We start from the raw sequence: 25,809 nt of genomic DNA, 5'->3' as shown, positions 1-25,809 counted from the left end.
AAGGAATTTAGTAGCAATGCCTCAGTTGTTTTCAGGAAATACATTTGGGAAACCTAGCTTCTAATTAATATTCCATTTAAATAAACCTGTACGTAGGAAATTATCAAAAGCAGGATGTTATCATGAACTACTCAAATATATTGAAAGGAGTAACAGCATATCTTTCTGGTTTGCAGTTATAATTCCAGTGCAGTTTTATGTTCAAATTTATATTTCTTTTACATTTAACAGAAAAGTAGGGTGCATGGTGGCTCCGTGGTTAGCACTGCTGCCTCACAGCGCCAGGGACCTTGGTTCGATTGCAGCCTCGGGGAACTGTCTGTATGGAGTTTGCAAATTCTCCCCATGTCTGTGTCTGTTGGTGAGGAAACAAAAAGTCACTGAAGGTACTGGGGAATCTGGGAGAAAAGCGCATCTTCTGACCGTAGGTCATAGGTCATCTGTGAGCTCACTGAATAGTAGAACAACCATGATGCGCTAAATGGCTCATCCCTGTTATATTCCTATGTTCCAAGACAGGAGCTTTTCTCCTGGTGCTCCGGTTTCCTCCCATAATCCAAGGATGCGCAGGTTAGGGTGGATTGGCCATGCTAAATTGCCCATAGTGTTCAGGGATGTGTAGGTTAGGTGCAATAGTCAGGTATAAAAGTAGAGTAATGTGGAATGGGTTTGGGTGGGATACTCTTTGGAGGGCTGTTGTGGACTTTTTGGGCTATAGGGATTCTACATAAGAGTACCATTACCCTACTGGATGAACTCTATTAGCCATCTATTGACTAGTGAAAAGAAAATAGAGGAACAAAATTGCAAGACACATAGAAAGAGGTGCAGGAGCTATTGTGCAGTTATAATGGGAACCTTTAATTGTCCTTAAAAAAAAGGCAGGATAGAAATATTGAGAGAAAGTGAGGACTGCAGATAGAAATACTGGAATGGGAAAGAGTTTATGAAGTATGTTGGAGGGAATTTTTTTAAAATCAGAATGCTCCATACCCAATATGAAAAGAGGCATTGCTGGATCTGCTTTTGGGAATGGTGTGGGACAGTGGGAAGTGTTAGTTGGACACCAGTTTGGGGACAATGATCGCAAAACCATAAGGTTTAAGTTAGTTATGGAAAGTGAAGTAGAGGTCCAGAATCTAAATAATGAATTAGGCTGGAACAACTTCAGTGGGGTGAGCACAGGTCTGGCCAAGCAAAGCTGTAAAGGAAAAGAGGCTGATTTGGATAAGATTTTGATAGGCTGCGGTGTCTTCCACTAATGTGGGGAATAGTGCAACAAACAAGGTCCTTGGCTGATGGAAGAAATAAAAGGATGAGTTTTATACCCCTCTGCCGGAGTACTTAAAAGTGAGGTAGACTTGTACAATACCACACCTTGTCTGTCTCTCACCCATCCCTTTTCTCTCCCCGACATTGCAGGGGTTGGTGGAGACATCAGGCTGCTCTATCCCCCTTGGACCTATGGAGGCCCTCTGTGATCAATTAATGACTGCTTAAGTACCTAATTGCACTTCACTGCTGCAATTTTACCCATGACATGGGGAGGCCTTGGCCAAGGAGGTAACCTGACAGCTGGTACTGGGTGAGCTAGCATCAGGCAGCAAGTGGGAGGACCCTCCTTTGGCAGAGGCTTTTAGTCCTTCTCCCAGTTCTTGACCTCTTATACCTTCCTCCCCATTCAGAAGGAAAAGCCAATAAAACTGGCAAATGACAGACACCGATATGTCCAACTTGATCTGTATACCTCAGAACAATGCTTCAGTATGACCAGTACATTCATTTCCAAGTATTACTAGTTTTTACTGGTCTTTCACTCTGGGCACCTCCCTCACCTCCTCCATTTCTGGGGTCTGCCAGCCTGAGTTCCCACCATGGTATTCCAAACTCAGTCCAGTCCAGCCTCCATAAATCTCTTCTTCAGGGGCTACCTGGAGTACAAGCAGTGGGCCCTCAAATCTGGCAGCTCTCTAGAGTGAAGTTTCTCCAGATGGGGGCAGATAACCAGCTTTGAGCCAATTAACACCCCTCTGAATGTAAAATTACACACTTTTTTGTACTCTGAGTCTTGACTGACTTTTTAGTCGGGGAAGTGCGGAACACATCATTTGCAAGCATCCAGCCTGATGGTTAGGATGAAGGCAACAAAGAAGTGCAGATGACAGGATGTTCGGTTGATAATGTTATTGAGAGCTAGCCTGAATATGGACAGTCTAAAGAGGAAGCAAACATGGAAATAAGAACAAAGAGAGATTAAAGAGTACAGCCTAGCAGCTAACTTCAAAGAGAAACTAAAGGCTTTAGGGATTTAAATATTCAAAGCATGTGAAAGGAAGATTGAGGTTGAGCGGCACGGTGGCACAGTGGTGAGCATTGCTGCCTCACAGTGCCAGAGACCTGGGTTCAATTCCCACCTCAGGCGACTGTCTGTGTGGAGTTTGCACATTCTCTGCGTGGGTTCCCTCCGGTTGCTCCGGTTTCCTACCACAGTCCAAAAACGTGCAGGTTAGGTGAATTGGCCATGCTAAACTGCCCGTAGTAGGGGAATGGGTCTGGGTGGGTGTGCGTCGGTGTGGACTTGTTGGGCTGAAGGGCCTGTTTCCACACTTAGTAATCTAGATTAGGGAAACAAAAGGAATTTAGACAGGGGATATGGCTGTGGCATAAAATGAGAAATGTGCCTCTATCTTTACTAAGGAAAGAGATGGTACCCAGACCAAAGGGAGGGTATTTGAAATAATTGATACAGAGGAGACAAAAGAACGTTGTCTGTAATTTAAAGTTGATAGGTCACTAGGACCAGATGAGATGCATCCTGGAATACGGAGGGAAGTAAGTGTGGAAACTAAAGAGACACTGGTCATAATTTCCAAACCTTCCTTAGATACAAGAGTGGTACTTGGGAATCTAGGAGATGCAAATGTCACTCAATTGTTCAAAAAGATGTTGAAGAATAAGCCCAGCAAGTACTGATCATGAAAACATAAATACCAAGGTGACTGCCTCCGGATTGGTAAAAGATATAGTGAAATGATGTAACATCGTATCCTTTGATTGGCCTGTTTTATCATCCTCAGAAGTGGAGCTGGGCACACTTCAGGCTGTTTTTGCTATCCATAGTGGTTTCACATACTCTAGTGGTGAACTGATGATTCTGTACATTTCCTTTTCCCAAGAGTGTAACACATCTGTAGCTTGTCTGAACACTAGGCAGGAAGCATCATCACTCTGATGTCCTGAAACTCCAGGGTCTCACTTAGCGCAAGATCAGTCGCTGTCCTCTCCTGCCACTTCCACAGCCTGCACTGTGGAGGAAGTCAGGATTCTGATTGCTGAGTCACATCCCCATATTACTGCCTCCTCCCTAGTGTTACGTATTCATCTGTCCATGCAGGCAGAAAGAAGGATCGAGTGTAATTTCAATAGGATACTAACCCAGCCAGGCAGGACTATGACAGCTGCTGTCACCACCTCAGTAAGTGTTTAATACACACGCTCTCTCCTGCAAATGGTACAACTTTCATTTATTCCAGTAATTGTACACATGTTCCATCTGGTTCTGAGGCCTAGAATCCAAGCTGCTGTCTGACAATTCTCTCCATTTGTGCATTTATATTGCTTGATTCCATCATAAGTGCCATTTTGTAGTGACATAACTTACCACTTAACCTTACAAAGCATAAGATGCCATTGACTCTTTTTCTGCACTGGACCCTTGTTGAATTTATGATTGCTAAACTCCATTGCAACCTCCATGCAGGATGCCTTGGTCAGTCAGGAGGCCCTCCACCACTGAAAGCGGGAGCTCCTGCCATTCCCAGAGAGGTCCAATGAGCACATGCATCGTGGCAAGGCGAAGCTGGGAGACTAGGTGTCCAGAATAGCAGCTGCTGTTGTTGCCTGAGGTGGGAGGCAGGGGAGAGACAAGCAGGTAGTCATGCTAGTTCAGATTTTTCAAATTGAAGGAGGGATGGTGCAAGGAAGAAGGTTCTCAGTGTGTCTACGCAAACAGACTGATGCTGCCGAATGTCTGATGGAGGCAGATACCAGTGAAAGAGAATTGGATGATTGAATGATCTGAGGTGAAAAAAAAACAGGACTAGAGGGAAAAGGGTGAGGAGTGGGACTTGATAAGTTGCTTTTATACAGACATAGCATGGACACAGTATCCTCCTCCTGTGTTCTAACCATTATGTGATTCAGATTATGCATGATCAGTTACAAATTACACAATTATTAAGTAGATGTATAATAACTGTCAGAAGTGTCATATTCTATTTTGAATCAAATAAATATCATGGAAAAATAATACCCTTAGATTCATTGGATGAACATTTTGTGAAACTGATTAATTACTCTGTAAATAACAAGTGGAACAATTTACTGGAATGTCTTGATTTCCAAACTGTAGTTTTCAGCTGATCTCTAGTGTTGTGATTAGTCACACTATGATGCTTCCAAGTAAGAAGATACAAATAATTTGTAAGGTAGTAGACAGGAGTCATGTTTAAGAAATGCTCTCTGTGTTGTTACACTGTCCTAGACATAAGCCAGCTCATTCTGCCTTTCCCAACTGACAGCTCCTGTCCCATCTTCTCCTGCATTCTCCCTTTGACAGTTTCTATTATATCGAACCTGTTAACTATGACCCAAAATAAGAAGTCAATACAGTAAATGTCAGAGTCAGAAGATTTTCATGTGACGTTGTTGATGATTTTTGGCACATCCATGTGTGAGATGATGAAACCTCTAGAACTGTTTATGTGTTTAACCATTGGACAGTTTTATTCCTATCTAACTGTGTGGTACCCAATCAGTGGCAATTCTTATCGCAGAAGTTCAAAGTACAACTTTAGTTTGGGCAATAATTTGATTTGATTTATTGTTGTCACACGCACCGAGATATGGTGAAAAGTGTTGTTTTGCGTGCCAAGCAGGTGGATTGCGCCATACAAAATGCATCAGCATGTCAGAACAAAGTGCAGAATACAATGTTACAGCTGCAGAGAAGGTGCAGAGAGAGAGAAATCAGTTAACATTTGAGAGACCCGTGCAAAAGTTTCATAACAGTGGGAAAGAAGCTGTTCTTGAATCTGTTCATAGGTGTATTCACACTTTTGTATCTTCAGCCCGATGGAAGAGAGTATAACCAGAGTGGAAGGGGTCTTTGATTATGTTGTTTGCTTTCCTGAGGCAGTGGGAAGTATTAATGGTGTCAGTGGATAGAAGGCTAGTTTGTGTGATCGTCTGGGCTGTGTTCATGACTCTCTGTAGTTTCTTGCAGTCTTGGGAAGAGCAGTTGGCATACGACACTGTGATGCACCCAAATAGGTTGCTTTCTATGGTGCATCTATATAAATTGGTAAGAGTATTTATGGACATGCTGAATTTCCTTAGCCTCCTAAGGAAGTAGAGGCTATGCTGTCGTGACTGTCAAATCGACATGGGTAGATCAGGACAGATTGCTGGTGATCAGTACTCCCAGGAGCTTGACGCTCTCAACTGTCTCCACCTTAGCACCATTGATGCAGACAGGGGCATGCCCCCCCACTCCACTTCCTGAAGTCAGTGATCAGCTTCTTCATTTTGCTGCCATTGATGGAAAGATTGTTGTCTTTACACCATGCCACTAAGCACTTAATCTCTTTCCTGTACTCTGTCTCATCGCTGTTTGAAATCTAACCTACAGTGGTGATGTCATCAGCAAACCTGTAAATGGATTGGGCGGAATTTGGCCACACCGCCATAAGCGTATAAGGAGTACAGTAAGGGGCTGAGTACTTAGCCTTGCGGGGCACCAGTGTTGAGGATTATCATGAAGGAGGTGGCATTGCCTATACTTACTGATTGCAGTCTATGAATCAGGAAGTTAAGGATCCAGTTACAGAGGGGGAGCTGTGACCTAGGACTTGGATTGTGAAGATTACTTTGGAATTATGGAGTTGAAGGCAGAGCTGTAGTCAATAAGTGGGAGTCTGACATAAGTATCACATAGGTAACCGTGGGTTCATGTGCTGTCGGGATAGGTGACATTGTTTCACTGACCTTCTGTTCAAAGTGAGCGTAGAGTGCATTGAGCTCATTGGGGAGGGGTGTATTGTTTTCCACAATTCTCTCCACTTCTCTTTGTAGCCTGTTGTGTCGTGTAAGCCGTGCCAGAAACAGCTGGGTGTCCGGGTGATTAGTCTGGGTCTCAAGCTTCGTTTGGTATTGTCTTCAGGCATCTCAGGCCTTGTGAAGTTCGTCCCTGCATTTCCTGTATAGGTCAGAGTCGCCCAACTTGAAGGCCTCAGACCTGGACTTCGGAAAGGAGTGGATCTTCCGGTTCATCCACGGTTTCCAGCACACAGTTTCAAATTCAGCACGCAGTCTTCTACACATTTACTGATGAAGTCTGCAATGGTGGTGGCATACCTGGTTAGATTGGCTGCTAAGTTCTTAAATATGGACCAGTCCATTGACCCTCAGCAGTCCCATAGAAGGTCTTCCGTTGCCTCAGACCAACACTGTTACTTTCTATACTGGGTTCCGTCAGTTCAGTCTTTGTATGTAACGGGAAAAGGAGCACACCATCATGATCTGATGTTTCAAAATGTAGCATAATTCTATCTTAGGTGCAAGACATAATTATCATGCTAGTTCACCCTAGTTTGGTGTTTTGTCTGGAGAAAACAACCGTGTATAGTGCACCTTTAGTTTTAGAATTTGTATTCTCCTTTTCGGGGATATGAATTTCTTTCTTTGAGGTCTTCTCAAACTGAGCCTTTTTGGACCATGCAGCTCTTGCAAACAGGTGACCTGACCCCGACATCTACTTACCCCCAAAACTGATCTACTCCCCTTCACACCACTTAACCCCCACACCCCTCCCCGAGATCCCATTCTTTGACCCTGACTGGAAGATCTGGGCCAGTGCAATTGGATTAACTGAACTGCTGTATTCATTTTACTTCTTTTTTTTTCATTCGAAGTCTGAGTAATATATTTTCAGCATTCCACATCCACCTCTTTGTTTGTTTACGTTGATGTTTTAGAAGGTCATAATTAAACAAGTCTGCGTTAGGTATAACAAGCTGATATAAAAATATGGAAATATGTATTCTTCAGAAAATGATTGTGAAAACTATAATATAGCTTCAAAGGTTTTGCGAGTTTCAATAAAACTTCACAATGAGGATAAAATGTATTTGGATGTATTTTAGAGAACATTCTGATGAAGGGGTTAAAATGTTAACTCTGCTTTCTCCCCACTGATGCTGCCAGACCTGCTTAGTATCTCCTGCAATTTCCGTTTTTGTTTCAGATTACTAACTGTTACTTTCTATTCTGTGAAGTCAAATGTTTATGCATGAATGCACTTAAAGTATTTATTGCTTACTGCTGATTTATGTAAATTAAAGGCTTGCTTAAGTTTCTAATGGCATTCAGCGCTTATTTACATTGCTTGTGTTCTCTTTTTTGCTGGCGTGCAGAATGCACTTTTTCAGTTTATTTATTGTGATTAATTTTCCCCCCCAAGGTATCTGGGGTCATGATTTTCTACAAGTGCAGAATGAGTCAGAGAAGGGATGGATATCTGTTCAGTTATGGCTCTGGCTTCCTGCAATTCTGGTTATGTTGGCTTCCAGCTGATTTCACAAATGGAGCTGAATCTTCCCATTTGCTGTTAGTGTTTTGTTGAGAGAGAACAATGGTATTCAGTCTGCCATGGCTCACTCACGCTTTCACTCTTCACCTCATTGATCAAGCAACCGGGCTGTTCAATGTGAAACGTGTGGCATGAGAAGTGGAATAGCCCGCTGCTGCTGGGTTCTTCTGGGTTTCACACCTTCCAATGCCACATTTAGAGCCCTGCTTTAATCCAGGACCTGACCATCACTCTGTGGTACTTCATTGTTCCTGAGCATGTGGCCTAAAGCAAAGGAAAGCCAGCTCCCTGCTTCACAGACAGGGACCCAGTGGTGATGATGGTCAAGATGGTGAAGGGGGAGATAGTGTTTTTTTTCCCAGTTGCCGGCATGAGACTGGATACAAATTAATACCTGGGTCAGTGCTGTGTCCTGAGTGAAAAAGAATACCGAGTAGTGCAGGCAGAAGGTCAGTAATCCTGTGCAGTCGACTTGGCTAAATGCCACTGTCTGCTTTCTGCTACCTCACACGTACAGGTCATCAATCACTAAGTCTGCCTCTGCACAAACATCTCACAGAGCTAAATGGACAACATCTCTCAGTATTGCATGAATTATGTCCATTCAATGCCTGTGTCACCCATCTCATTCTCTCAGATGACTAACCTTTCCTGCCCTCTGCATTTCCTACTCACTCACCAGGACCATCATACCACCTCTTCTGCTCATGCTTTACCATCAACTGCTCTTCCACTCACTTTGATGATACTCAGTCCCATCTGCCTCAGTGTAGAATAAACTGGTCCACTCCTTAGACTGATGTTTCTCCAGCACCCTGGTTGATCTATCTGTAATAATCATATTGTTTACATTTGAACTGCAGAACTGACCATGGCTCAGTTCCCGGACTACAAGAACATATAGACCCCCAGACTCTGGTGGGACCAAGTGCTTGACTGACTATGGCCTATCTCCTTGACTGAGCATGGCTGTACCCTCTGACTGATTGTAGTCTTCCTTCATTAAAGGAAGGACATGCTATGCTTCAACTTTCCGACATTGCCATTTGCTTAAAACACAAGCAGTGTATCTGCCGCACAAACTGCAGGCATATGCTGCTGGTCTAACATTAATGTATCAGTGTGTCACACAGCAACATGCCCATACCTATCTGACTGATGGATTGATGGTTCAGTGATCCTCGCCATCTCGAGTTGCCTGCCTTGCGCACTGCCTGAAAAGCGTTGCTAGCCCCGGAAGCTGGCAGGTTATATCTGAAATGCTCTGCACTAAGAATTCAGCGTGAGCCACACAGGGCATGGCAGCCAGCAAGTCAGTGTGAAAGTCAGTGAGTGTGTGTTTAAAAAGTAATGTGAAGAAGACAGACACTGATAGCCTGCAAGTAAGCAATAAAGTGAGTGAGTGCTAAGAAAGTAAGCTGAAAGCCATAAGTTGTATCCTGTGCAAATGTTTGAGATGTGTGCGTTTACTTCTGCACAAAGTGACTTAGTAGAAGCGTGCAAATTCTAAGAATCCACGAGCTCCCAAGTAAAATATTAAAAGCCTTTGTGGTGTCTCATACCTCCAAAGCAGGAATGGTGTGCAGAGGTCGGTGTTCTCCCAATGCCAGTATGTAGAGTCAAGGAGGATGGTGGCCATGGGGAATGGGGGGATGATGTTGTGAAGCAGCACTGTCATGACAGCCAAGACAGGATTCAGCGAGTTGCCGTCACCAGGTTCCTGCTCAGATTTGCATGTTGGGAATTTGTGCCATTGAGCGTTTCGGTGAAGAAGAGGAGAATTGGGAATGGCACATAAGTGCGGCAAGTTGGGGTTTTATTGAGGGGCAAATTCACCCCCCTTGTAATGGTGAGGTTCAGTGGTGAAGTCATGTGATGCTGAATGAGTGTGAGGTAGCAGAGATAAAATGGTGGCATTTACCCTTGCAGAGCACAGAAGACCATTGTGGCATTGCTGAGTTTCCCTTTAAACTGAACAATGTTGTAGTTAGCATCCAAGCCAGTTGTGTTAGCTTGGTGCCATCACTTCATGTGGAGGGGATTGGAGATAGGACTGCTGTCCTCTCCACTACTGTATCCACCAGGACTTCTAGATCTTAGTTCTGATGAAGGGTCACTGGACCCAAAATGGTAACTCAGATTTCTTTCCACAAATGCTGCCAGACCTGCTGAGTATTTCCAGCAATTTCTGTTTCTGCCTCCAGATCTTTCTCCTGGCTTTCCTGACATTCCTCTGCAAGATTTTCAGGGTTGACTACTACAGCTTGAGAGGTGGTTCCTACTTTGCACTGTCCAAAGTGCTGTGATGCTTGGCTTTATATATGACGCCAGATCTGTATAAGTCAGGAGGTCCCAGCAGTTGCAAACAGTTGTCATGCAATTGACTGAAAAACATTCCCAACATTGCATAAGTAATAGGTGAGAAGTGGACTCTGGGCCATGGTGGGCTGGCTGCCATGAAACTCACTTGCCAACACACTTAATGTAAATAGAAAAATATCAGTGCATGATTTGTAAAACCTTCAACCAAGTGGAACTGTTGAAAATTGAATTGAGACAAGACAACCAGCTTAACAATACAAAGCCAAGTCAAAGTGGAGGTAAAGCAACCAAGGAATTCTCCTATTGGGGTTAAGGATTCAGGTGCAAAAAAAACTATGCCCTACAATCTAGCCCCATGGAAACCTATTGCAGGATCAGGAAGATGTTAGCAAAAGCAAAGCACTGTAATTGGTACCATGGCTATCATAGGCAGTGCCACCTGAAAGAACCTCTTGAAATACAACGTTTCAAGGGAGACCTTTCAGCATATCACTAAAAGAGAAGCATCTCTCTTCACTATTTGCTCTCTCTCTCTCTCTCTCTCAAAGAAATTGGCTCAGTTTCCATGCAAACCACCACACAGAAGGTGCATTAGGAACTGAGGAATTTTAAAACTACAAAACATTCGCTGTTGCTAGAAACATCCAGAGAACCAACCAACTGACATTGATGTGGAGCTGGAGAAACACAGTAGGTCAGGCAGCATCCGAGGTGCAGGAGAATTCCTGATGAAGGGCTTCTGTCCGAAACATCGATTCTCCTGTTCCTTGGATGCTGCCTGACCTGCTGTGCTTTTCCAGCACCACACCCTCGACTCTGGTCTCCAGCATCTGCTGTCCTCACTTTCTCCCAATTAACACTGGTGACAAATTAAAACCTTATCTCTCAAAGGTGTCATGCCCCAATTGCTTTTCCATCCTACAGTCCTTTTTTTCATTCACACAGGTAGCAAGTACCCCATACCTGGTCAAAGTCTTGGGTTGGGCCTCCTCCATCATTACAGCCCTCTCTGATCCACAGTTACAGCTTCCTAACCCTGATTAACCATTGACTAACTCTAAATTTCTACTTAACCGAAGTACTGCCTCCCAGAACAATGTGTCCATGTAGCCCTCCTCCTTCCTGGTGGACCATGTCAGGAGCTCTGACTCAGTACCTTTGAGCCAAGCTCTGTGAAGCTGCAGCAATGTGCTGCAGCTGTTGTTGTCCAAGGCTGCAATACATTCCAAACTCTCACCTGCCTTACCATATTTACCTAACCTTATTTATTTAGGTAGTTTTTTATTCATGGGACATGGATAGAATTGGCTTGACCATCATTTATTGCCCATTTCAAACTGTCCTGGAGATTTGATGACTGGTTACTAATTTAATAAGGTAATAACAATTTACAATCTTCTAGCTTGAAGACAAAAAGACAATTCATTTGCCACTGCATGTAAAAGTAGAATCATTAAAATAATATCTACTTTTCCCTCTGCATCCATTAACTGTTACCGTCAGGCTGCTTTTGTTTTCTATGCACTTTAAATAGATTTCCAGATTTTTCTATTTTAAAGTTCTAAATTAGATCCTGATTGTTAATCTAAATTACAGTTTGAGATATATTTAACTGGAAATTCCTGCTTTTACTAAACTGACTTAACGTTCAGTTATGAAGCACGCTATTCTCAGACCATTGTGTGATTTCCAAGTATCACTATCAGCAATGTTCTTGATAGTGCTGGATAGGATAGGATAGGTTCTAATGCAACCAGCACCAAGCAGGGCAACATCTCCAGTATGTTGAGGCTGTCAGCATTGAGTCTGAGGCTGATAGCATTGGAAGGTTTGTAAGGATGAGATGGAGCATCTGAATATTGGACCTATAGCCTGAGTGCCTGAGACTGCTGATGTGTGATTGATGGGGATGTTATTCATTGAGTGCGGTGAGGGCTTGGTGCTGTGGTGGGGGTGAGGCGTAATTATTTCCTTTGAAGATCCATTCACTGAACTTGACCACTTGAAGTTTGTATGGACGAGTTGGACTGAAGGGTCTGTTTCCATGCTGTATAACTCTATGACTCAATGATCTGAGATTACAGAGGGCCTTAAATTATATGTTTAATTTGAAAGGAAGCAGCTCTGCTGGTGCAGTGCTGGCATGTCAGTTTGTAATTTGTACTAAAATCCTGTAGTGGAACTTGGAACGATAGCTTACTGAGGATTAAAAGGAAACACTGCATCTGCCAATTGGAAGAAGGATTGCTAATAGCACATGAAGAATGGCATCTTCTTTTCCCAAGCTCTTAACTGATTTGTTCTTGTTGTACTGTTGACTGCGTTATCCAACTTTTCATGCTGCTTTGCATTTTAACACAAACACCAACACAAGTAAATACACATGATCTTGGTGTTTATTTAATACAAGTAGACAGCAAAATATTTTAGTTAATCAGTGGTACAATTTCACATCTACATGTACACAGTGAAGTGATTTCTTTATGTGCAAAGATTTTAAAATATTTTAATACAAAAGACAAACTGATAATTGTATAAGTGAAATGGTATAGTATTTGCATATCAATGTTTTTTTTTGTTTTTCTGTCTCCTGAAAGTCTGTGGATCCCCTGATAGATAGTTAGTGCTACATTTGTTGTTCATGACTTAACCTGTTATTGAGAGCTTGTATTCAGTATAAGACAAATTTGGCACCAGAGCTCTGAAACAATCCACTCAAGGCATTCAGAGTAGCATCTGGTAAGGGTACTAATCGTTTTGTGACGAGCTTCTAAAAATGTAAATTGTGTTTACAAAGAATGTGTAGTAATAAGTAACTCCTAAAGCTTTCTTTTCCTGAAATGCTAACTATAAAATAGGGGTCTAACAACTCATGCTGTTAAGCAAAAGCCAGCATGGGGAAATGCAAGAACAACCTTCATTTATATATGGCCTTTCAGGTAGAAAATGACAAGGAAATATGCTGATAGCATGCAAGAAAATAGCACTTTACACATCTTGGCATGTTGAAAAGGATGAGACTTTGCACAGGCAGAATATGCTGAATAAAGAAATGCAATCACACTCATATAATGATCACAATATACAATTGGTATTGAACTTGGTGACAGTGTTTCTTCTAGTCAGTTTTAAATTAAAAGCTGCTGCTCTAGTGTCTTATGCTTTGTATGTTACCTAGGTGCTATTAATCAATCTGAGGGGAATGAGAACCTCAGTCAGTGGCAAAGTGATCATTCAGTAAGTCAAGGATTTAAAGCAGGTGGAAGCCTAAGTTGCAGTAGATAAGAATAGCAAACAAATTCTAGAATGGTAACTTTAATAGCTTTTTGGTTCAGTAGTTATTCTGATACTCTCTATGCTTCGATACATCACCTTCTGATGTTTGATTTTGCTTTTGTATTGAAGATTATTATATACCTGGTTTGAGTTGATGATCTAAATTACTTCAAAAACATAAAATATTTTCCATCAGTTGAAGTTTATGAAGGTTAGGAATCCGGTTTTACGCCAGTGATAAGTGGTTCAAGTGCATAAAGGTGCCCTAGGTTTAAATGTAAATCAATGCAACAATTCCTACTGTAATTGAGCAAGTGAATTTCCAAACACCAGGCAAAATATGGAGAGATCACCTGTACTTTGCCCAGCTAGTTCTGTCAAGTCTGGTTACCCTGACTGTACCTCAAAGTAACTCATCCCTCACGTTTCCATTAAAGGTTCACCTGAGTCAATGTCCCTGAAATTTGATGTTGGTTAAGGCTGACACATTGAATTCCACACTTCTTGCACCTCCAGTGTTGCTCTTGCACCATTATGCAACAGCACATTTTACATTTCACTGCTGCATGAGATCTGTGCTTCATGGCTGAGGTTTTTGGCAAGTGGAGAGCAGAGACCCACCTGATGTGGTGCTTGCTTCAGCCTACTCTGTACCAAAGAAGTGCCCTGGCACTAACTGCCCAAACCCTGGCAGCATCAATATTAGAAGACACATTGAGATGCAATTTTGTGTTTCCTCTGAAGTCCAGACCCAGGCAAATTCAGGAGTAACTAGGTGACACAGACAATGATGAACACTTAGACTAGACAGTCCATGAAGACTGTGCAAGACAGAAAAAAGATATCGGGAGAATTGTATAGATATGTGAGACTAGAGTTGCAAATACTCAGTTCACAACTCATCAATTTTTGAACATAACCTTTAGTTTTCTGAATTCTTTAGAAGATAGAAAATGGGGCATCTGATTGAAAGACTGATCAAAGCAACTATGAAGTAAATACACTTCAATCAAACTTGGCGTTTATTTAACCTGAAATGTTTAATTGGAAATTGACTTTAAAAAAATGCTCATGAGATGTGGACGTCACTGGCTAGGCCAGCAGTTATTGCCCAGAAGACACTTAACACTGCTGTGGTTCAGCAATCATACATAGGATGGCAGATCTTCTTTAAAGGACATTAGTGGCCCAGATGGATTTGTCTAACGGTAGTTATATTGTTGCTGTTAAATTAGCTGTCCAATCCAGATTTTTCTTTCAAATTAATTTGTAATTTCAACATTGACCTTGGCAAGATTTGAACCCATATTCCCAGAATTTTGCCTGTGGTTCTGGAGTACTCATCCAGTGATGTTACCGCTACATTACTGCCTCCCTGACTTAAATAAGACCATTAGACAGCAGGAGAGCTTACTTAGCTAAAGATCTAGAGACATGACCTTTGCAGTCATTCCAGCAAAGAATAAATAATTCATGTGGTTTCCCAGAGTTGAGGAAGGTTTTGAGCTAAAATGTAATTTATTTGTGTTAATATCAGTATGTGGGAGTTTAAAGAGAGTTTAAGGGTTACTGCGGATTATATCTGCCATAAATGCTGTTGGATGTGAATCTTATCAGATCAAGTGGATCGGTAGAAGAGACAGATAGAAGCAATGAGGAATTTGCAACAGCAACAGTATGTTATAGAAAGGGGGGAAAGTCTCAGATACAGTCACATCCAGGGTTAACTCCAGGAAGGGTGAGAGAGGTCGGCACCGAGGCAGGTGTCTTTTGTGGATATACCCATTTCAAACAGATATGCTGTTTTGGAAAATGTAGGGGGTGATGGATTCTCAGGGGAACGTAGCACGAACAGCCAAGTTTTTGGTATTGAAATTGGCTCCAATGCACCAAGGGGTACATTGGCTTCCAAGAGATCAATTGTGTTAGCAGATTCTGTAGTCAGAGGTACAGACCGACGTTTCTGTGGCCAGCAGAGAAAAAGCAGAATGGTGTGTTGTTTCCCTGGTGCCAGGATCAAGGATGTCTCAGAGAGGGTGCAGAATGTTCTCACAGGGGAGAGGGGCCAGCAGGAGGTCATTGTCCACATTGGAACCAATGACATTGGAAGGGAAAAGGTTGAGACTCTGAAGGGAGATTACAGAGAGTGAGGTAGAATTTAAAAAGGAGGTCCTCAAGGGTAGTAATATCTGGATTACTCCAAGTGCTACGAACTAGTGAGGGCAGGAATAGGAGGATAGAGCAGATGAATGCATGGCTGAGGAGCTGGTGTATGGGAGAAGGATTGACATTTTTGGAACATTGGACTCTTTGTTGGGGAAGAAGTGACCTGTACAAGAAGGATGGATTGCACCTAAATTGGAAGGGGACTAATATACTGGCAGGGAAAGTTGCTAGAACTGCTTGGGAGGATTTAAACTAGTAAGGTGGGGGTGTGGGGCCCAGGGAGATAGTGAGGAAAGAGATCGATCTGAGACGGGTAGAGCTGAGAACAGAAGTGAGTCAAACAGTCAGGGCAGGCAGGGACAAGGTAGGACTAATAAATTAAACTGCATTTATTTCAATGCAAGGGGCCTATCAGGGAAGGCAGATGAACTCAGGGCATGGTTAGGAACATGGGACTGGGATATTATAGCAATTATGGAAATGTGGCTCAGGGATGGGCAGGACTGGCAGCTGAATGTTCCAGGATACAAATGCTACAGGAAGGATAAAAAGGGAGGCAAAAGAGGAGGGGGAGTGGCATTTTTGATAAGGGATAGCATTACAGCTGTGCAAAGGGAGGATATTCCCGGAAATACATCCAGGGAAGTTATTTGGGTGGAACTGAGAAATAAGAAAGGGATGATCACCTTATTGGGATTATATTATAGACCCCCCAATAGTCAGTGGGAAATTGAGAAACAAACTTGTAAGGAGCTCTCAGTTATCTGTAAGAGTAATAGGGTAGTTATGATAGGGGATTTTAACTTGCCAAACATCGACTGGGACTGCCATAGTTTTAAAGGTTTAGATGGAGGTGTCAGTGGGGGAGCACTTTGGGATCAGCAACCATAATTCTATTTGTTTTAAAATAGTGATGGAAAAGGATAGACCAGATCTATAAGTTGAAGTTCTAAAATGGAGAAAGGCCAATTTTGATGCTATTAGGCAAGAACTTCCAAAAGCTGATTGGAGGCAGATGTTCGCAGGTAAAGGGACGGCTGGAAAATGGGAAGCCTTCAGAAATGAGATAACAAGAATCCAGAGAAAGTATATTCCTGTCAGGGTGAAAGGGAAGGCTGGTAGGTATAGGGAATGATGGATGACTAAAGAAATTGAGGGTTTGGTTAAGAAAAAGAAGGAAGTACATGTCAGGTATAGACAGGATAGATCGAGTGACTCCTTACAAGAGTATAAAGAAAGTAGGAGTATACTTAAGAGTGAAATCAGGAGGGCAAAACGGGGACATGAGATAGCTTTGGCAAATAGAATTAAGGAGAATCCAAAGGGGTTTTACAAATATAATAAAGACAAAAGGGTAACTAGGGAGAGAGTAGGGCCCCTCAAAGATCAGCAAGGCGGCCTTTGTGTGGAGCCACAGAAAATGGGAAGATACTAAATGAATATTTTGCATCAGTATTTACTGTGGAAAAGGATATGGAAGATATAGACTGTAGGGAAATAGATGGTGACACCTTGCAAAATGTCCAGATTACAGAGGAGGAAGTGCTGGATGTCTTGAAACGGTTAATGGTGGATAAATCCGCAGAACCTGATCAGGTGTACCCGAGAACTCAGTGGGAAGCTAGAGAAGTGATTGCTGGGCCTCTTGCTGAGATATTTGTATCATCGATAGTCACAGCTGAGGTGAGGGAAGACTGGAGGTTGGCAAACGTGGTGCCACTATTTAAGAAGGACGGTAAAGACAAGCCAGGGAACTATAGACCGGTGAGCCTGACCTCGGTGGTGGTCAAGTTGTTGGAGGGAATCCTGAGGGACAGGATGTACATGTATTTGGAAAGGCAAGGACTGATTAGGGATAGTCAACATGGCTTTGTGCGTGGGAAATCATGTCTCACAAACTTGATTGAGTTTTTTGAAGAAGTAACAAAGAAGATTGATGAGGGCAGAGGAGTAGATTTGATCTATATGGACTTCAGTAAGGCGTTCGACAAGGTTCCCCATGGGAGACTGATTAGCAAGGTTAGATCTCATGGAATACAGGGAGAACTAGCCATTTGGAAACAGAACTGGCTCAAAGGTAGAAGACAGAGGGTGGTGGTGGAGGGTTGTTTTTCAGGCTGGAGGCCTGTGACCAGTGGAGTGCCACAAGGATTGATGCTGGGCCGTCTACTTTTTGTCATTTACATAAACGATTTGGATGCGAGCATAAGAGGTATAGTTAGTAAGTTTGCAGATGACACCAAAATTGGAGGTGTTGTGGATAGCGAAGAGGGTTACCTCAGATTACAACAGGATCTGGACCAGTTGGGCCAATGCGCTGAGAAGTGGCAGATGGAGTTTATTCAGATAAATGCGAGGTGCTGCATTTTGGGAAAGCAAATCTGACCATTAAGTTTATAAGTCCTGCTAAGGTCCTAGGGAGTGTTGCTGAACAAAGAGACCTTGGAGTGCAGGTTGGTAGCTCCTTGAAAGTGGAGTCGCAGGTAGATAGGATAGTGAAGAAGGTGTTTAGTATGCTTTCCTTTATTGGTCAGAGTATTGAGTACAGGAGTTGGGAGGTCATGTTATGGCTGTACAGGACACTGTTGGAATATTGCATGCAATTCTGGTCTCCTTCCTATCGGAAAGATGTTGTGAAACTTGAAAGGGTTCAGAAAAGATTTACAAGGTTGTTGCCAGGGTTGGAGGATCTGAGCTACAGGGTGAGGCTGAACAGGCTGGGGCTGTTTTCCCTGGAGCTTCAGAGGCTGATGGGTGACCTTATAGAGGTTTACAAAATTATGAGAGGCATGGATAGGATACATAGGCAAAATCTTTTCCCTGGGGTCAGGGAGTCCAGAACTAGAGGGCATAGGTTTAGGGTGAGAGGGGAAAGATATAAAAGAGACCTAAGGGGCAACTTTTTCACGGAGAGGATGGTACATGTATGGAATGAGCTGCCAGAGGAAGTGGTGGAGGCTGGTACAATTGCAACATTTAAGAGGCATTTGGATGGGTATATGAATAGGAAGAGTTTGGAGGGATATGGGCCGGGAGCTGGCATGTGGGACTAGATTAGGTTGGGATATCTAGTCAGTATAGACCAGTTGGTCCGAAGGGTCCATGCTGTACATCTCTGTGACTCTATAACATGGTGTATCACATAGCCAGGCAGATTGGTGGAGCTTAGTGATAGTCCGTATTTTATGTTTACCTCTGTGGGTTCGATTCGGGTGTAGCTAACTGTTTTTTGCCCCTGTAAAGCAGCTGAGAAACTGCCAGCTTTGGGTCTTTTGTAGCTTATAGCTTCTTGGAAGTTGAGAGATAAAGCCAGATCTATAACTGAAATAGAGTTAATGCTGCATCTATTGACCTTGATTGGGAGCTGGTATTCAGTCCAAGATAAAGTTGATAAAGAGAGGAGCAACTGGAAGATGTAATTAGCTTGAATTTAAAGGAAGAAATTTTCAGTAAACCTCTTCATAAAATACTGTTAGCCTTTTTGCAATTGGAGTTCTTGAATTAATCAGCTAGCTGAATCTACAGCAGTGGAGTAGGAGTCACGGGGATGTCTGTGTTTGAGCCGTGAAATCAGAGTCGTAAGGTCAATGAAGCAGTTGGTGGATCATTTAACCAAATGTTAATGGAAGGACCCCCACAAAAGCTTGAACCAGCTGGAACACTGATGTGTAATGCAGAGTAACGTTTGGAGAGCTGTAATATACCATTTGATTTAGTTTTTAGCATGGTAGTAATGGAAGACATTGAGGTATAGTGTTAGACTTTTCCAGTCTTGTTATAGTATGCCAGTTGCTGTTGATTCTTGTTCTAAATGGTTGTCGTCTTCGTTCTGTTTGATCATGCTTGACCTTGAGAGAAGGAACTTGTGTCACGATCTAGAGGCATACAATTGACAATCTTCTTTTTTGTCTTTCAGTGTCATACACATTACATCCCTGTTTGTGCATCCAATGGAGATACTTATCAAAATGAATGTTTCATGAGGCTGGCTGCATGCAAGTATCAGAAAGAAATCACAGCTGTAACTGAAGGTCTATGTTATACAGGTGAGTATTACATCAGAACACTCAACTTTTGATCAAAACATCATTTTACTTTAAACTTTCTTTTTGTGATATCTTAAATATAGTTTCCTTGTTGGAAATGAAAATGTATTTGACAAATAACTTTCTGAATAGCATTACTAATCATATATCAAATGCTGATTACTTTATCCGCAGTGTATGGGAATGGGTTAGGAAAGCAAACAACCAACAAACAGCACAGTAAAATGCCTCTCCTTCTTTATATGGGATCTGAGACCACTGGTCATTTTTAAGTGCTGCTGAAGGTAGGCTGATGTTTGGGGTGGACTGAAGGGGGCAGAATGCAGAATGTGGAACTCATTGTAAGTTGTAAGACCCTGGAAATTTGCCTATTTCTCTGGCTCCTATCTGAACTTGCACTTGTTATACGCAGGAAAGCCTGGAGGTGAAGAATGCAACAGGGACCAATCTTTGCACACTTTTGTAAGCATATACGTACAAGAGTTACACATTACAAATATCCACCTCCTAACCTAACAATCAGGTTTAGTCTGTTTCTTTTTATAGGAAATGTGAATCCCCAATTAATGCCAACCACCCGCATACAATTAAATAAAAACAATTTACATATGTAATAGATTCCCTTCCCTCTCTTGAAATAAAAGTTTATCGGTATGCAATCAATAGTTTGAAACAAATTAAATTAATGTCCTTTTTCTGTGCAAAGCATGACATGGTGAGACTGCCATCATCAAGGACGTTAACAATTTTTTAACTTGCATTCCTTTTTGTAGACATGACAGTTGATACCTTGGATCTTCACTTTTATATTTAGAGATTTCTTTTTCTTCCATCTTTTAACCAGAATTTTAACCCATCTACACGGCAATTTTGGTAGAGTGAGCATTTAATTGAGTTGCATCTATATTCAATGACACCTAAAGGAGCCAATTTAATCAGGCTTGCTTTGAAATAAGAAAAAAGAGTGAGTTTATTAATTATTAAGTTTGAGAAGAATGAACAACACAACACACACATGCACAGATTAGAAATACGAAGTTGTCCAAAAAGATAAACAGAATGAAAACAGAGGTACAGATCAATCTCTGGATTGTTTATGAAGAGGTGAAGGTTCAAGGATGCAACCGTTGCAGTGGAGGTTACTGAGAGCAATAACTTTGCAGGTTGAACAACTAGATTTTTTAAAATTCTTCGTTTTGCAGGTTATTGAAGTTCCTTTATCCTGATTCAATTTTTTAACTGGTTTGCAGCACTTGCAAGAAAGTCTTTACCTGCAACACAGAGATAACTAGGGATAGTCCTTTAACTGACTGTCATAACACATGAATACTCAAACCCCAGCTGGTACATGAGCATTCAATCTCACTAGTCCACTCCAACTGAGTTGAAACTGGCTTTTTAATGGTTTTATTTCCTGGAAGGTAAAACAGACAGATCTGCAAGAAATGATCTTCTGCTGAGCAGAGAGAAATAGGCAACACACCTCATTATCTCTTCTTGTTAAATCTTATCCTGCCTGAAACTTCCCTGATAATTTACAAGTGTGATATTCATTTGGCTTCACGCTGGACTTTACCAGGCAGTCATTGAATTTAATTCCACAATTTTTCTGTGATAATTCTCCTTTGAAAAACAGCACATTTTGTAAAAAAGTCTGTAAATACTTCTGTGTTCAGACCCATCATCCTAACACAGACAATGACCATTCCCACAAGAGAGAGTTTAACTATCACCCGTTAATATTTAAAGGCATTACCATCCCTGAATCCCCCATCATCTATATTGTGGGTATTACCATTGACCAGAATCTGAATTGGACTCGTCTTATAAATACAATGGCTACAAGAGAAGGTTAGAGCAGGAAATCTGTGGATAGATTTAATAAAGTGGCAGATAGGGATGCTGCCAACTTCTTGCCTTCACTCCAACTAAGTCCATGGCATGATGAATACACATTAATGAGATGAATGTTTGCAGAAACATATCTCTGGATAGTAACTGCCTACAGAAATGCACCATTTATGTGTGGCCAGAAGATCATAAAGGGTTTTAGGATTAATTTTGCAGTGATGGAGAGGCCCCTCTAATATCTGTATCACCCCGTTACTCTTCAAAATTCCAAGCAAGGAGCCTCACTTCAGCCTTAAATCCCATCTGCACCATCCAAGGCCTGCATGCAATTAAAAGTAATTACTGTACAATTGGAATTGTTCACATAGAATCGGAATGTCTCATTTGGAGGTCAGTGTGATCCCATATCTCGGGAGTCCTTTCAGGTGCTGAGGCAGGTGCTTGCACTAGTGGCAGCACAGACCAGATGTTTATCATTATTGACACTGAAGTAGGCAAAGGTGACTGAAGTCTTTGACGACTTGGCAGTCTTTCTCTGGAAGATCCTCTTCCATGCTGAGCATTTAATGTGAAGGTACTTGGTCCCTTAGCAATGGATTGTTGTTTGAAATGTTTATGTGGTCCACATACTGTCAAGATCAGCATTCTCTTTAAGGCAGTTTCTATATTCCATCGAGAGTGCTCTGGAAATGAACATAGGACTATTAGACACAGGACCAAAAGTAGGCTATTCAACCCATTGAGCCTGCTCCACCATTAAATAAGATCATGGCCGATCTGATAATCCTCAACTCCATTTTCCTGGCTTTTCCACATAATTCTGGATTCCCTTGATGCTGGAATGTAAGGGGCACATGGAAGAAACAGCTATTTCTTTTTAGACTTTCCATTACTGATTCCAATGATAGTATTTTTAGCACATGTGCAGTCCACTGTCAGTACCATAACTGGGTTTATTAACAATTCTACACAAATCAAATTTATATCTTTTGTGATTCCAGTTCCGGATGCCAAGTTTCATAAGATTGAACCACATACTTAGAATTCAGGTGTAACATGTCAACTTCTCAGCCCCAGCAATTTTCTATCCTGTGATTCTGATCCCAAACTCTTGGTTCACATTTGTGTTTGTGAAGCCTTGTAACAGTGGTGCAAATTCATGGAATTGTCTTTTCAGAGTAAATCGTGAACTAACTAATTCAGGAGATACCACAATGTGGAAAATTTTACAGACTATTCAAAGAAGGAAGTTTGAGAGGTTGTATAATTTGTTATTCGATCATATATGTCAGCTTATTGGCTACATGACCTAAATTCCGACTTCTTCAGTAAAACTATAATTTCTTGTCACACTGAAACAGGCAATCTGTTTTGATTTATCAACTCAACTGTTTCATCAGACATTGTTGTCCCATTTAAGTAAAGAAGAGCAAACATAAAGCCATCAATAAACTATAATAAAAATGAGCTGCTAATGTTACAGACTAATGATGTTTATAGTGCTTATAGCTCAGAAGCAGAATATTTGTGTCTATTCTTCAACTGGAGCTATATACTCCAATTGAATATTAAAATATTTTTATATATTTCCTTTACAAAAACCTATCCAATTCCCATTTAAATTATATGGTAGTCTTTGCCTCAAATGGGCAGATGATAACATGTTCATGTTTCAATAATATCTTCTAAAATCTTTTTTTTTAAAGTGATACTCGTAAAGTAGTAACTTTATTAATTGATTTACCAGCCAGAAGAGCACTATTTATCATTTCAAGCTTTTCACAAATTTGAGTCTTGATTAGATCACATCTTGCACTGAAAAAAGGCACAATTTTCAGTTTTTTATTCATATCTCTAATCTTTCGCTCCTATTATAATTTAAACAAATTTTCACTGCACACTTTCATGGCTCTGATATTCTACTTAATCCCAAAACAGCATATGGTACTCCAGCTGCATCTTAACTAGTGACTTTCTGATTCAGTGACACTTCCTTGCTTTGAAATTCATTCCTACTATCTATAAAATCTTGAATTTCATTTATCCTTCTTAAAGTATTTTCGATCAATGGTTTCACCTTTAAAAATCTTTGTATTTGCACCCCTAGATCTCTTTGTTACACTCTGGTATTAAGATTCTTATGCTTAGGCTATACTTGCTTTCACTGTTCCAGTCCTCAAAGGAAACTGTTTCAGAATGAATTAGAAGCTGTTGTAATATTTCATACATAACACTTTGTCACTTGTTCACCGATTAGTGTCAGCTGTTGTAGTGTTCGCTTCTCGGAGTCAGGAGTGAAGGATTACTACATTGTTGGATGAGATATTAAACTGAGGTTCTTGTTAGCTAGACGTAAGTGATCCTACGGCACTATTCAAATAAAGTAAAAGACACATTAACTGATATTTAATTTGATGTGCACAATATTGACCTGTTTGATCACTTCATGATTTTCTAAGTATTCTGAACATAGAACATAGAACATAGAACAATACAGCGCAGAACAGGCCCTTCGGCCCACGATGTTGTGCCGAACATTTGTCCTAGCTTAAGCACCCATCCATGTACCTATCCAATTGCCGCTTAAAGGTCACCAAAGATTCTGACTCTACCACTCCCACAGGCAGCGCATTCCATGCCCCCACCACTCTCTGGGTAAAGAACCCACCCCTGACATCTCCCCTATACCTTCCACCCTTCACCTTAAATTTATGTCCCTTTGTACCACTCTGTTGTACCCGGGGAAAAAGTTTCTGACTGTCTACTCTATCTATTCCTTTGATCATCTTATAAACCTCTATCAAGTCACCCCTCATCCTTCGCCGTTCCAACGAGAAAAGGCCTAGCACTCTCAACCTATCCTCGTACGACCTATTCTCCATTCCAGGCAACATCCTGGTAAATCTTCTCTACACCCTCTCCAAAGCTTCCATATCTTTCCTAAAGTGAGGCGACCAGAACTGCACACAGTACTCCAAATGTGGCCGAACCAAAGTCCTGTACAGTTGCAACATCACTTCACGACTCTTGAATTCAATCCCTCTGCTAATGAACGCTAATACACCATAGGCCTTCTTACAAGCTCTATCCACCTGAGTGACAACTTTCAAAGACCTATGAACATAGACCCCAAGATCCCTCTGTTCCTCCACCTCACTAAGAACCCTACCGTTAACCCTGTATTCCGCATTCTTACTTGTCTTTCCAAAATGGACAACCTCACACTTGGCAGAGTTGAACTCCATCTGCCACTCCTCAGCCCAGCTCTGCATCATATCCAAGTCCCTTTGCAGCCAACAAGAGCCCTCCTCACTATCCACAACTCCACCAATCTTCGTATCATCTGCAAATTTACTGACCCACCCTTCGACTCCCTCATCCAAGTCATTAATAAAAATTACGAACAGCAGAGGACCCAGAACTGATCCCTGCGGAACTCCACTTGTAACTGGGCTCCAGGCTGAATATTTACCATCTACCACCACTCTCTGACTTCGACCGGTTAGCCAGTTTTCTATCCAATTGGCCAAATTTCCCTCTATCCCATGCCTCCTGACTTTCCGCATAAGCCTACCATGGGGAACCTTATCAAATGCCTTACTAAAATCCATGTATACTACATCCACTGCTCTACCCTCATCCACATGCTTGGTCACCTCCTCAAAGAATTCAATCAGACTTGTAAGGCAAGACCTACCCTTCACAAATCCGTGCTGGCTGTCCCTAATCAAGCAGTGCCTTTCCAGATACTCATAAATCCTATCCCTCAGTACCCTTTCCATTACTTTACCTACCACCGAAGTAAGACTAACTGGCTTGTAATTCCCGGGGTTATCCCTATTCCCTTTTTTGAACAGGGGCACAACATTCGCCACTCTCCAGTCCCCTGGTACCACCCCCGTTGACAGTGAAGATGAAAAGATCATTGCCAACAGTACTGCAATTTCTGCTATAACTTCATTCATTTCTAGCAATTTCCCAAGGACCAGTGATAGACAAACTGACCTATAGTTTCCTGCTTTTCCTGTCTCCCTCTTTTCTTAAATAAAGGTGTTACATTGGCTGCTTTCCAACCCACTGGCATTCTTCCAGAAGTTAATGAATTTTGAAAGATCATAACAAATGCATCTGCTAACTCTTCAGCCACCTCTTTTAAGGCCATCCCCTAGAAATTGTCAACAGTTAGGTCTAATTCTTTTCCCAGTACCTTTTCCCTGGTACTGGTGATTGCTTTAAGTTCATTTCATGACTTTCAAGCTTTTTTGGGAAGTTTTCTAAGACTCCCTCCCTCTTTTCTTTGGTCATTTTTCTTGGATCTTAAAACCTGGCAAATCTTCTAATCTACCACTAGTGTTTACAGATTTGATCAGTTTTTCTTTCAATCTGGCGTATTCTTTAATTTCCTGATTTTGCAAGAAGCTTGAAGAGAGATGTTCCCTCCAAAATACAGCCTCCACAACTGTATTTGTCCCCACTATTTACTCTTACTCAGTGAACACG

At 41.7% G+C, this 25,809-nt stretch overlaps 1 protein-coding gene across 1 annotated transcript in view; it reads left to right on the top strand.

Annotated features, from left to right (window-relative positions):
- The window catches only part of LOC122549953 (tomoregulin-1-like), a 231,098-nt gene that overhangs the window by 93,049 nt on the left and 112,240 nt on the right, over positions 1-25,809 (top strand). Inside the window, exon 3 of the mRNA XM_043690236.2 lies at positions 19,329-19,458. Coding sequence (XP_043546171.2) covers positions 19,329-19,458 — 130 coding nt within the window. The remainder of the gene's footprint in view (positions 1-19,328; positions 19,459-25,809) is intronic.

The sequence above is a fragment of the Chiloscyllium plagiosum genome, unplaced genomic scaffold (genome assembly GCF_037043375.1).
Source record: "Chiloscyllium plagiosum isolate Xiang-an unplaced genomic scaffold, Cpla_swu_hap1 HiC_scaffold_5, whole genome shotgun sequence".
NCBI lineage: Eukaryota > Metazoa > Chordata > Chondrichthyes > Orectolobiformes > Hemiscylliidae > Chiloscyllium > Chiloscyllium plagiosum.
This window is presented reverse-complemented; position numbering and strand designations above follow the sequence as displayed.